General features: G+C 39.0%; 1 protein-coding gene across 1 annotated transcript in view; it reads left to right on the forward strand.

Moving 5' to 3' along the window:
* LOC125227810 (putative fatty acyl-CoA reductase CG5065) overlaps nt 1-11,468 on the forward strand; it is a 31,234-nt gene extending 19,766 nt beyond the window's left edge. Inside the window, 4 exon segments of the mRNA XM_048132157.1 lie at nt 360-558; nt 7,926-8,165; nt 9,047-9,304; nt 10,853-11,468. Of these exon segments, the coding sequence (XP_047988114.1) occupies nt 360-558; nt 7,926-8,165; nt 9,047-9,304; nt 10,853-11,006 (851 nt within the window). The 3' untranslated portion in view covers nt 11,007-11,468.
* Nucleotides 11,469-12,508: the final 1,040 nt, after the last annotated feature.

Consider the following 12,508-nt stretch of genomic DNA (forward strand, 5'->3'; position numbering starts at 1 on the left):
CTGGAGCCTAGGATGGTCATACAAATAGACCACGTGACCCCCCCCCCCCCATGGGGCCTGGGCCTTTACCACGTGACCCCCCCCCCCCTGGGCACGAAGCTGGATCCGCGCTTGATATCTACGAGCATTTCGTTTCGTGAGCGTTTGTGCCATTCCGCTATACGTAGGCTGGTCAGGCTTTAAGTATGATTTGTAGGTAATATCTGGGAGATCGAAGTTTGTTCGAAAACATAATTATCTAATCTCAAAACTACGCCTTTTCCAAGAGATAACACTTAGCTAAATCGATTTCTCGTCCCTAAAACCCCCATAAAAAAATTGCTCGTTTAAAATAACAAGATTGTAAATTGTCATTCCAGTGACCCCCTCATACAAGGACCCGATACCAGGCTGGGTGGATAACCTCAACGGGCCTATCGGCCTCATGGTGGGTGCCGGAAAGGGCGTCATCCGCTCCATGCACTGCTACGGACATTACCACTGCGAGGTCATTCCTGTAGACATCGCGATCAACGCCATCATAGTGATCGCGTACAAGATCGGCACGCAGGCGGAACGGTAAGGACACTAGAGATATTTAGACTCGTATAAGGCCCGATACAAGCTGGGTTGACAACCTCAATGGGCTCATCGGCCTCGTGGTGGGCACCATCATTGCGAAGTCATTCCTGTAGACAACACGGTCAACACGCACGTCTAGTTGCGCGTCAGGCGTCGGGAGGTGCGCACGCATACGTTGTGGTCCGTCAACCGCGCTCGTGTTATTATTTAAGTACTGATAGTTTTCGATCTACCCTCAATATGGATGAGGATAACTCCGGAGATGAAAGTGATAAAAGTGATACGGAGATCATAAAGGAAAGTGAAAGAGAGTTAAACCAGATAATGGAAAGTCAAGTGTGTCCGATTTCGGAAGCTGAGAAGGAATACATGGATTTATCGCCTCAGAACTTTGACAGTAGATTAGAAAAAAGGAAGGAGCGTGAAGATGATATAAATCATGAAGAAGAGTTTATAGAAGTACGAGTAAAAAGAAAACCGAAGCGTCTTTTAAGAAGTACGTCTACAAAACAGCAAGAAGGTGAGAACAATGTTTCGGAAGAGATTAATAAGTCTGAGATTAGCGTCACGTCTAGCAAGGAATTGCCGAAACAAATGGCTTTGGCTAGATTATTGAGAGAAGAGAATATTTGCAATATAAACAAAATAAAGTACAAATCGCCTTTTAAAGTTTTGATTTGCTTTGAGACTGATGCCGAGTAAAAAATTTAAAGAGTTAGACTATATTTGCCGAAAAACTTTAGAAACAACTATGACGTATGGATTGATAAGAGGAGTAGATCTAGAATTTTCTGAAGAAGATATTTCAGCTATTTTAAAGAGTGAAATTAAGATTTTAGCAGTTAAAAGACTAAAACGACTGGATTTTAATGGTAAATGGGTAGATAGTGAAGCAATAAGATTATGCTTTGAGGGAAAAACAATACCAATCGATGTGTCAGCGCCAAACTTCCAGCATCCCGAACACTGAGTCACTGGAAATATATATTTTTCCACGTTAAATTTTGTCTCATAAGACAAAATTTAACGTGGAAAAATATATATTTCCAGTGACTCAGTGTTCGGGATGCTGGAAGTTTGGCCACATTATTAAAGTATGCCCGACAAAGAAAATACTATGCCCAAAATGTGGAAGTGCAGACCATGCTAACTGCGAATTAAAGACATACAAATGCCTCAACTGTAAAGGTCTCCATTTCGTACTAGACAGATCTTGTCCCATGTATCAAAAAGAAAAAGAAATAAGGAATATTATGAGCAAAGAGAATATTCCCTACAGACAGGCTCTCCAGATAGTGACACGAAATTATCCAAACAATAATTCAGTGATGGCCGGAACTCAGATAAGTACCAGAACTCAGCTCTCAGAAATAGTAGAAGTTCCAACACAAGTAAGGCAAGTCACTGACCGTCCGATGTACAGTCAAGTTATTACAAGAGCTGAATTCCATAGAGAAGGTAGTCCAGAAAGAAATACAAAGGAAATGAAAACATCTACAAAAAAAAAGAAAAAGAAGAAGGCAAGGGGAAATGACGATGGGTTCCTTGCTGGAAACACAATGGAGTGTGAGGAAACAGAAGAGGAGTTCAAAGGTATGACAAATAATGAAGAGGTGAACAATAGAAAATTTGAGTTACGGAAATTGTTGGCTAAAGCTTACAATATTTGGAAGTCGAAGGAAACTGTAGAAGAGAAAATAAGTGCTATAGTGATGGTGATATTTGAAGAAATAAAACTGTTTGTGTGTAGTGTAGTATCTGGTCGAAAAATCTTTGAGACTATTTTGGATATTTTCGGTACCAATAATAATGGATAGTACGAACCTTAATAATATACGCTTAAATATCTTGCAATGGAACGCACAAAGCCTAAAGCCTAAATTAATAAGTTTTGGAGAGCTTCTGATAAAAGAAAAAGTTCATGTGGCTGCGTTAAGTGAGACTTGGCTGGACTCCGAGGACAGGGTAAGAATATCTGGTTATAACATTTATAGGAAAGATAGGTCAGATTCGTATGGAGGCGTAGCGATAATAGTACACAACTCTATTCGAAGTGAGTTAATACCCATCCAATTGCGACATCCTGATATTGAAGTAATAATTGTTAAACTGTATAATTGTCACCATATACAAAATATTGTTTCAATTTATTGTACATCGCCTGTTAGGACACAAACATCAGATTGGGATGACTTATTCACTCTGTTTCACAATAAAACAATAATTTTGGGGGATTTTAATGGTCATCATCTACAATGGTCTGCTCGATCAGACGCAAGAGGGGGGCAGCTTTCTGATTCGGCCTTAGAAAATGGATATACCTATCTTAATGACGGGACACCTACTAGGATAAAATTAGTGAATGGAGTGCTGCAACAATCTTCACCAGATATTTCATTTCTGTCCAATGACATTGCTGTGTATTTTGAATGGCATGTCATGAATGAGAATCTTGGTAGTGATCACATGATCATTAAATTATACACTAATATCCCTAAAAGAACCAATAATCTGCGTAAGAGAAACTTTAAGAAAATTGACTGGTCAAAATTTTGTAGCAGTATGGCAGATGCATTTACTGCAGAAAAAGTAGGTAATATAGAGATACTCGACGCGTCCCGTGTGCAGGAAATGTACGATTATTTTTCATCTCAACTCAAAATAGCTTCAGATCTCAGTATTCCACTGATTAAAATCTGTTCTGATCCAGAATCTAAATTTAGACCCAAGGGTTACTGGAACCAAACTATTTCAATGGCAATAGCTCAAAGGAGGTTAGCTCTCAGATCATTTAGACGTAACCCAACACCCGCAAATTTATCTACTCTGGAGTCAAAAACCCAAGAAGCTTATAAACTGATCCAAAACGCTAAATCATTACACTGGCAGAAATTTTGTAACTCATTTGATGAAAATACATCAGCAGCGGATATGTGGAGACGCATGCGTTGGATGAAAGGCGTTAATAAACATCGTCAGTTTGTTTCAATAGATAAGCAGGAAAAACTTTTAACTTCACTCACGCCCGAAACAGCAACCAATAAGTCTCCCAATTTTAAATCCATAAATGTATTGATGGAAGAGGATTTTGAAATGGCAGAACTCGAAAGTTGTTTGAAAAAGAAGGATACTGCACCGGGAGATGATGAAGTTACATATAGTATGATAACGAAGCTACCAGATGATGCAAAAAAATATCTGCTAAAGTTATTCAACTTAATTTTTCAATCTGGTAAAGTCCCAGAGCAATGGCGTTGTGTACTCTTATTACCTATACCCAAAACTTCTGACTCTAGTACTGTTGACCGTAAGCTTAGACCTATTTCTCTAATGTCATGTGTATGTAAAATTTTCCATGCCATGTTGCTAAAAAGATTAGAATGGTTTGTAGAAACGAACAACGTATTTTCCCCTCACACAGTCGGTTTTAGAAAATCTCAGTCATGTCTGGATTGCCTAAGTCGCTTCGTGACATATATCCAAATAGGTTTTACACATAACGAACCAACACTGGCTTGCTTCTTGGACATAGAAAACGCCTATAATAACGTATCTGTAGAAAGTGTTTTATGTATTTTAGATGAATTACAAGTGGGAAGTAAATATTGTAAATACCTATGGTCATTCCTTACTGAAAGATACCTAAAAATACGGTCCGAAGATGGGGAGCAAACAGTTACGAGACGAACTGATAGAGGTTTAGCGCAGGGAGATCCAATCTCACCCTTTCTTTTTAATGTAGCCACATACAGAGTGTGTCGGTTTTTGACACAAAACGTGTCAGTAGCCCAATATGCTGACGATTTTGTAATTTATGTGAGAGACAAAGATATTAAATTATGTGAAGCACATATACAAGCTGCATTGGAGTATATTGTACATGAATTGGATAAATTAGGTTTACAATTGTCCAGCAATAAAACCCAACTTTGTATTTTTAGTCGAGGCAAGAGAAGAATCCTACCTAGCATAAATGTTGGTGATGTCTCGCTCACTTGTTTACCCTCTGTAAAGTATCTTGGTATATGGCTAGACAGCAACCTCACATGGTGCAAACACATCAATGAGACAGCACACAATTGTACCAAATTTCTTAACCTCCTTAAAGTTTTATCTGGACCTTCTTGGGGTGTGCATACAAAACACATTCGGCGGCTTTACATATCACTCATACGTAGTAGGATGGACCACGGCTGCACTTTATTTGGTAACAGCGCCAAATGTCATATCTCTAAACTGGACAAAATACAAAATCAATCATTACGGATTATAGGTGGTTTTATCAGGAGTTCTCCAATACATGTAATGGAAGCCGAACTATGTATTCCGCCACTGTTTGTACGAAGATTATATCTCGGATATAAATATATCTTAAAATCGCGTTCGTGGACGAATAATATAACAATAGAGTTGCTTAAAGAACTTAGTATACTATGTTTAACAAGATACTGGCTACACAAAAAGATACCACTTTTAGTTGACGCTTTCAATAAAACAGAGGTCATCGAGATATACTCTTCTCCAGTTCTGGATTTGTTCGCAGCTGATATATGGCTTTCTAGGATAGACATTAAAAATATTGCGATAAGTGAATTAAATTGTCTTAAAAGCTCTAAATGTTTTTACACAAGCGATACACTAAAGTGGAATGTAATTGAAGAGCTGCAAGCAAAATATCGGGACTGGCATATAGTGTTTACAGATGGATCTAAAAGTAAAGATAGGCAAGGCTCTGCATTTTTTGACCCTTCTCTTAATGAACATGGCATGTACAAAGTTAATAACAAAGTGTGTATTATGACTTTGGAACTCATCGCTATCTCTAAAGCACTAACATATGCCGAAAGTCATAATTGGGACAAAATTGTCATTTGTTCCGATAGTAAAAGTGCAATACAACATTTGGCTCGATGCGCCTCTGGCAACAGAGGTGTACCGATAGCTTTCGTTGTACTTCGCCAGATACTGAAGATAGTTACTCAGAACATAAATGTGAGATTGCAATGGGTGCCGTCGCATATTGGTATATGGGGTAACGAGGAGGCTGACAAATTGGCGAATGCTGCTTGTTCAGATGGCGTAGAGTGCGATACCAGACCATGCTACTCTGAAGTTATACCCGAGTTTAAACATAAGTGTCAAATGTTTTGGAGGGAATACTTCGATGAGCGTAGTAAAAATAAAGGCATTTGGTACAGAACGATACAATGTGAGCCTCCTCGTATACCGTGGTTTGTTAACTGTAAGTTAGGACGAAAAACGATTAAATGTATATTTAGAGTCAGATCCGGCCACATTCCATCAGGGAAGTTTGCATTTCTTATGAAAAAAGCTAATTCACCAAATTGCGATGTGTGTGGACAAATTGATGATTTACTCCACATTCTGATGGAATGTGATCGAAATCGGCAGCAAAGAGAAGCATTTTTGCAAAAATTTTGTTTAAATAGACTGGATGTAGGGTATGTTCAGAGTATTCTGAACAACCCTACATCTGACGCAACCTTGTACTTGTGTAGTTTAGTGGAGTGCCGCCAGTAGATACACAAGTATAGGGGCTTCTAAATATAAAATATGTGTATGTCTAAAATCTGATGATTAACAACTGTTTTTGAAACGATGGAGCTGCCATGTCAAAAAGACAAAAGCTCCTAAATAAATAAAGATTTAAAAAAAAAAAAAAACACGCACGTCACTTTATTCGCAAGTAAAAACATTGCACTTTATTCGCAAGTAAACAAATAATTGATATGTTAGCTTTCAATACAGAAATCGACACCAAATGACAGCCGCGTATGGATGTAACTTTGATCAAAAGTGAAAAGTAAAATCACCTAGTCAAGCTAGTTTAACCAACCTTACATTATGTTGCTTTCTTATCCACTTGACAGTCCAACGATAGCATAGTACACAACACAAGCCTTCTTGAGCTTACCGTGGGCCTCAGTCAATCTGTAACCATGTCCTATAATATTTATTTATTTATTTATTTTATATATTCGGCAGTGCCTTGTCAAACTCCGCGTGTTTGTGTTTCATTTTGAATTTGTTTAATTTTTTTTGGATATCTTCATGAGAACTGTATGTATGTGTTGGTTGTGGTATCATTATAAAGGTAAAATAATATAGGTATAATAGTATATTTCTCTAATATGTAATAAAAAAACCGGCCAAGAGCGTGTCGGGCCACGCTCAGTGTAGGGTTCCGTAGTTTTCCGTATTTTTCTCAAAAACTACTGAACCTATCAAGTTCAAAACAATTTTCCTAGAAAGTCTTTATAAAGTTCTACATTTGTGAATTTTTTCATATTTTTTAAACATATGGTTCAAAAGTTAGAGGGGGGGGGACGCACTTTTTTTTCCTTTAGGAGTGATTATTTCCGAAAACATTAATATTATCACAGAATATATAATAGTACAAGTACAGAAGGCCCACTGCTTTGATGTTTACGAAATGCCGCCTTTTTAAATGCCTACAAAATTCTAACAAAGAAACGAGCCGCACGTGCGCAGCGTCGGAGGATAGGGTTGCCTATGGATTAAAACGAATTAATTCTCAGATAAAATGTTATACTATACATTCATGTTTAGGGTACTTTCTAGGTATATATACAGTATCTATATATTTTTGTTTAAGCCTTCAGCGTCACAAGCATTATTGAACTTTTCCGTGGGACTTAATCAATAAGATCTGTGTAAGATTATCCTATTTTATTCATGATGTCTATTGAACTATGCATTATTAGCCATTCCACAAGTGGACATCACATATGAACCTTAAAAAAACTCGCGACGTAAAGTAACAATAGAAAGTGCGAACGTGCGTTCCGTGAGAACGCGCGCCACCCCTGATTAGGCCGCGAACTCGCGGCCGCCAACATGTACTTGTAGCGCGGCGATACAATCGCGGAGTGAGCCGCCCCTGATATTATGCAAAAACGATTTTAGTAAACCCTTATTCATATTTCAATACCTATCCAACAATGTATCACACGTTGGGGTTAGAATGAAAAAAAATATCAGCCCCCACTTTACATGTAGGGGGGGTACCCTAATAAAACATTTTTTTCCATTTTTTATTTTTGCACTTTGTTGGCGTGATTGATATACATATTGGTACCAAATTTCAGCTTTCTAGTGCTAACGGTTACTGAGATTATCCGCGGACGGACGGACGGACGGACGGACAGACAGACATGGCGAAACTATAAGGGTTCCTAGTTGACTAGGAACCCTAAAAAGGGGGTCATCGCTTAAAATTTCCTGTAATTTAAGTAATAGTTAAATAAAAAATTTCTTCATTTTTTAGGGTTCCGTAGTCACTATAACACAATACTATTATAACACAATACTTTTCCTTCCAGGCCTCCAGAGCTCCCCGTGTACAACATAACAACCGGCGACGACCGAGACACAACCTGGAAGCAAGTCCTCGACAACGGGAAAGCCACCATAAGAAAGTACCCCTTCGAAGGCCCCCTGTGGTACCCAGACGGCAACATTCGGCACAACAAGTTTATACATAGCCTGTGTGTGTTCTTTTACCATCTTGTGCCGGCGTATTTGATTGACTTCTTAATGTTGTTGTTTGGACAGAAGCGATTGTAAGTATGATTGGCGTTTCTTGATTCAATTTTAGCGTACCTAAAGGGACCAACTACACTCATAAGACGCATGTCTCGGGGCGCGCAACGGACGTCTCCGCCACGCTGCCTGAATGTAATTCAAAAAACGTCTCCTCAGTACATTTTGTATAGGAAGGACGTAAGACGCGCCCCAGGCGGCGTGGCGTCCGTTGCGCGCCCCGAGACATGCGTCTTATGAGTGTGGCTGGTCCCTAATACCTTACGTATTATGCGAAAAACGTGCCGGTACGTAGCGGTACATAAATAATGAAAAATCTTGTGCATTATTAAAAAAAAAACCTTGCGTATGTATGTAAACAAATGCTACTTAGTCCACGGACTTGATTATCCCGTATACCAGCCCCTCTAGCAGAACTTGTCTAGTTGCGCGCGAGTCCATACTTGAAGTCGCGCTTGTTGTATGGAAGGCAAAGTGTGCTAAAGGGTCAGCTGCTTTTCAGTCTTATTAAACATGTTTTACGTTATTATACTACCTAGTGGTTTAAACCAGGAATATATCTACTATGCAAACACAGGCAGCTCAATTTGTCAGTAAAAAAAAATATAATCCATTTATTTTGATTGCAAGTGCCATCACATGTAATCTGGCAAGCCTAATTTGTCAGTAAAAAACTAATCCATTTACTTTGCGTGCTGGTAAATGTGTAACACAAAGACAGTATACCTAATTATCTGTCTATGTTACTTAGGCCCACTTCCACCAACCACTTAACTCAAGGTTAGTGGGCTGTCAACTGTCAAATTCCATATAAAATGGTGGGTTAACCCTCCATTTTCGTTAGTGCAAGTTTAGGCCCTTACTTGAAATAGTCATTAAAACCCTTATAATTTTCTTACAGCATGGTCAGAATCCAAAACAGAATATCCGTGGGCCTCGAAGTCCTCCAATACTTCACAACCAGGGAATGGTGGTTCGACACGAACAATTTTAAAGCCCTACCAAAGTCGCTAAAGGAAATTGACTTCAAACTCTTCCCAATGGATCTAACCATCATCAAAGACGAGCCGTATATCGAGAGCTGTATGATTGGCGGGAAGTTATACTGCTTGAAGGAGAAAATGGAAAATCTGCCTAAAGCCAGACTGCAGAACAACATGTAAGTTCATTTCAAAGATTCCTAATATGGATGGTAGCAAAAATGAGTCAACACACATTATGCAAGAAAAAAACAACTTTAAGACGTATTTTCTGAATATACCTCTTATTGCAAAAATTTGGTTGAAACGTTATTGCTTACCAGTAGGTATACTTACTAGGTATATCTTTATACAGGGTCTCCACTACCCTCGAAGCAGGGACGCAAAATAGGACACATGACGATTTTTTGAGTTACTAAGCCAATGAGTCTTTCCAAAAGAGCTTATTTCTTCACTGGAACCTAGATATTTACCCTTTGTTTAAGGACCTTACATGTGTTTAAGGACCTTAAAAAAGTTGCAGTTGGTTTACAGTCGGTCTGTGTCAGGGACTATCCACAAACAGGCGACGCATGTCTTGAGACGCGGAACGGACGTAAGACGCGCCCCCAGGTGACGCGGCGCGCGCCTCAAGCGACGCGTCGCCTGGGGCACGTCTTACGTCCTTCCTATACAAAATGTACTGAGGAGACGTTTTTTAAATTACACTCGGGCGGAGTGGCGCTGACGTCCGTTCCGCGTCTTAAGACATGCGTCGCCTGACGCCGTGTCTGGCGTGGGCGACGGTCGCGCGACCGTCGCCATCGCATCGTCTACTTCCATATCGATAAGGTTTGATTTCGTATGCGTCGCATCGCCGTCGCGCGACCATCGCGCGACCGTCGCCCGCGCAAGCCACGGCGTGAGTGTGGGTTGCCGCTCAGCCATAATAAACGAAACAATATTATCTACTAGATCGTTGAAAGGTTATCTAACAAATACCTACCAATTTCACTATAATATTCTAAGTATATCGAACATCATTGAACCATTAACTAGGAACGGGATTTCCTGTTGCAAAATACAAGTACTGTTACGGCGATAACGCCAATGACCTTATTGTACCTATCGCTTATTTACTCAGTGCAATATATAAGGAAAATTGTATTTAATAAGTAATATGATATTAGCCAGTAACGACTTAAAACAATGCACTGTACATATACTTACGAAATCAACCGAAATTAAAACAAAACAACGAGTTTAGGATATCTTCAATTTGAGTGAATTCGGTAGGTACTTTGCACAGTACGGTATACTATAAGTATATACATACATACTTGATACTACGTACATTTTTGTACCTATATTGTTTCTAGTGGTAAAATCTGGTTAGTATAATCACTACTATCACTATCTACTAGCAGATTTAATTTGGTACTTACATAAAATAAAAATAAAGTTTTCATTTTTAACATCCGATGCTTCAAGGACGGTATTGTCCCCGTGGTCTCACAGGAAGACTTTTTAAAATTGACAACGTGTAGCCCCACGAGTTTTTCTAACTACCCGCACTTCTTGATCCACTTGAACGTTTTGCCGTTTAGGAATTTTACCGTGCCGATGCGCTTTTAAAGTTTTGCATAGGGCAAGGTGGTTGACAGTGGGTCGCTGGTGCACAATAGGTCACGCACACTACGACGTCAACCATCTTACCCTATTGTTAAAAACAACTTTTTCTTTTTCAGCCTATGGGTGCTAGACAAGCTGGTATCAGTCTTCTTCTACCTACTGATCGTATACTGGATCGCGTCGTACTTCGAGCCTGCACGGGAACTACTGTCCTACGTCCCTCTGGTGCGGTACCTGCCGCTCGTCGGAAAAGTTGTCTTTCCTCAGTAAATATTAGACATTACGATCACTAAAGTCAATGCAGAGAAGACCGTCTATGTCAGTAAGGATTAATAAAGTAAATGTGGATAAGACCGTCCACGTATACGAGAAGAAGTAACCTCGTTTGTCGCTTTTTACTCATGCGGTTGTAAGTATACATCTTACTCAGAAGACCGGCAAAAAAGGAGTGAATTGTGGAGCTCTTATTGTGTCTGAGAAATTACAATATATTTCATCCGGTCTTCTCCTTATTGAACATATGTTTAAAACCTAAATGTGCGTAATGGTTGTACGTAATTAATAGCTGCTTTTGTTTAATATTGGTAAATATTTTACTGCAAAGGTGTTCTCACACAAATCATTTTGAGTGCTACTATTTCTTATTAGAACCATCTACTTATAATCATTTTGTAATTAATGTAAATATGTACCTATTTTAATGTGTGTGTTTATTATATAACTTGCTTGTACCCATAGCTGGGCATTAACTCGTTAATCCGTTAATCGTTAATTAACGAAGTTAACATTTCGATTAACGGATTAACTTTTAAGTTAACTTTAAAAAATGTTAACGGATTCGTTAACTTCCGTTAAATTTCATCGAGTCCGTTAATCGTTAATCCAGCACCCCAAGCGGCTTGCTGCGCCGCGAAAACCACGTTCTTACTGCAGCTGTAAAAGCCCATAGTACGGCAAAACCTAGGTTTTATCGGTAAAAGTAGATCCGTCGGTTATAAACAGTCTAAAGACCAATTGGCGACTTTGGATCACTTACCTATTCGAGATCTCCTAAATCTTATTAGGCATGCTAGATCGATCACTAACCTGGGAATAGAGTGCAATCATCAGGCATGACAGACAAATCGCGCAACCGACGCATTGAGTTAGAGTCCGGCGCGGGCCTTAGATTACTCTACCAAGTTATCGTGGCCCACAGCATCGAGTTGTTATCTCAATCCGAAGAACCGACGCACCACGATCGCGACCGCATGAATGACCCAATAATTACCAATCCGAAGTAAAACCTAGGATTTAGCCAACCAACGGCGGTAAAAGCCCGAAGAGACCGTATTTAATTGTTACATTTCGGTTTTTTGCCGATTGGCGTCACAGGTTTTAATAGTTTTTGGTGGATACTTAGTAAATAGAAATACATAATACCTACAGTGGAGTCCTATTTTTATGACGTGTTAACGGATTATCGATTAACTTTAACTTCCGTTAAATCTACCGAAATGTATCGCTTTAACGATTAACGAAGTTAACTTTTTAAGTAACGGATTAACGATTATCGAAGTTAACTATTTGATTAACGGTGCCCAGCTATGCTTGTACCTATAGGTAATCGATATACTTAGGTAAGTATTTAAGTATAAAATAATTACATTTAAAAAGTACTTTGTATTTCCCCATTTTAGTAGAACCTAACACATTTAAAAAAATTGTGTGAACGTTTTATGAAAACTCAAAGTTACTTATAATTATGAGCTTTAATCATTTTACCGTTTATA

The sequence above is a fragment of the Leguminivora glycinivorella genome, chromosome 7 (assembly GCF_023078275.1).
Source record: "Leguminivora glycinivorella isolate SPB_JAAS2020 chromosome 7, LegGlyc_1.1, whole genome shotgun sequence".
NCBI lineage: Eukaryota > Metazoa > Arthropoda > Insecta > Lepidoptera > Tortricidae > Leguminivora > Leguminivora glycinivorella.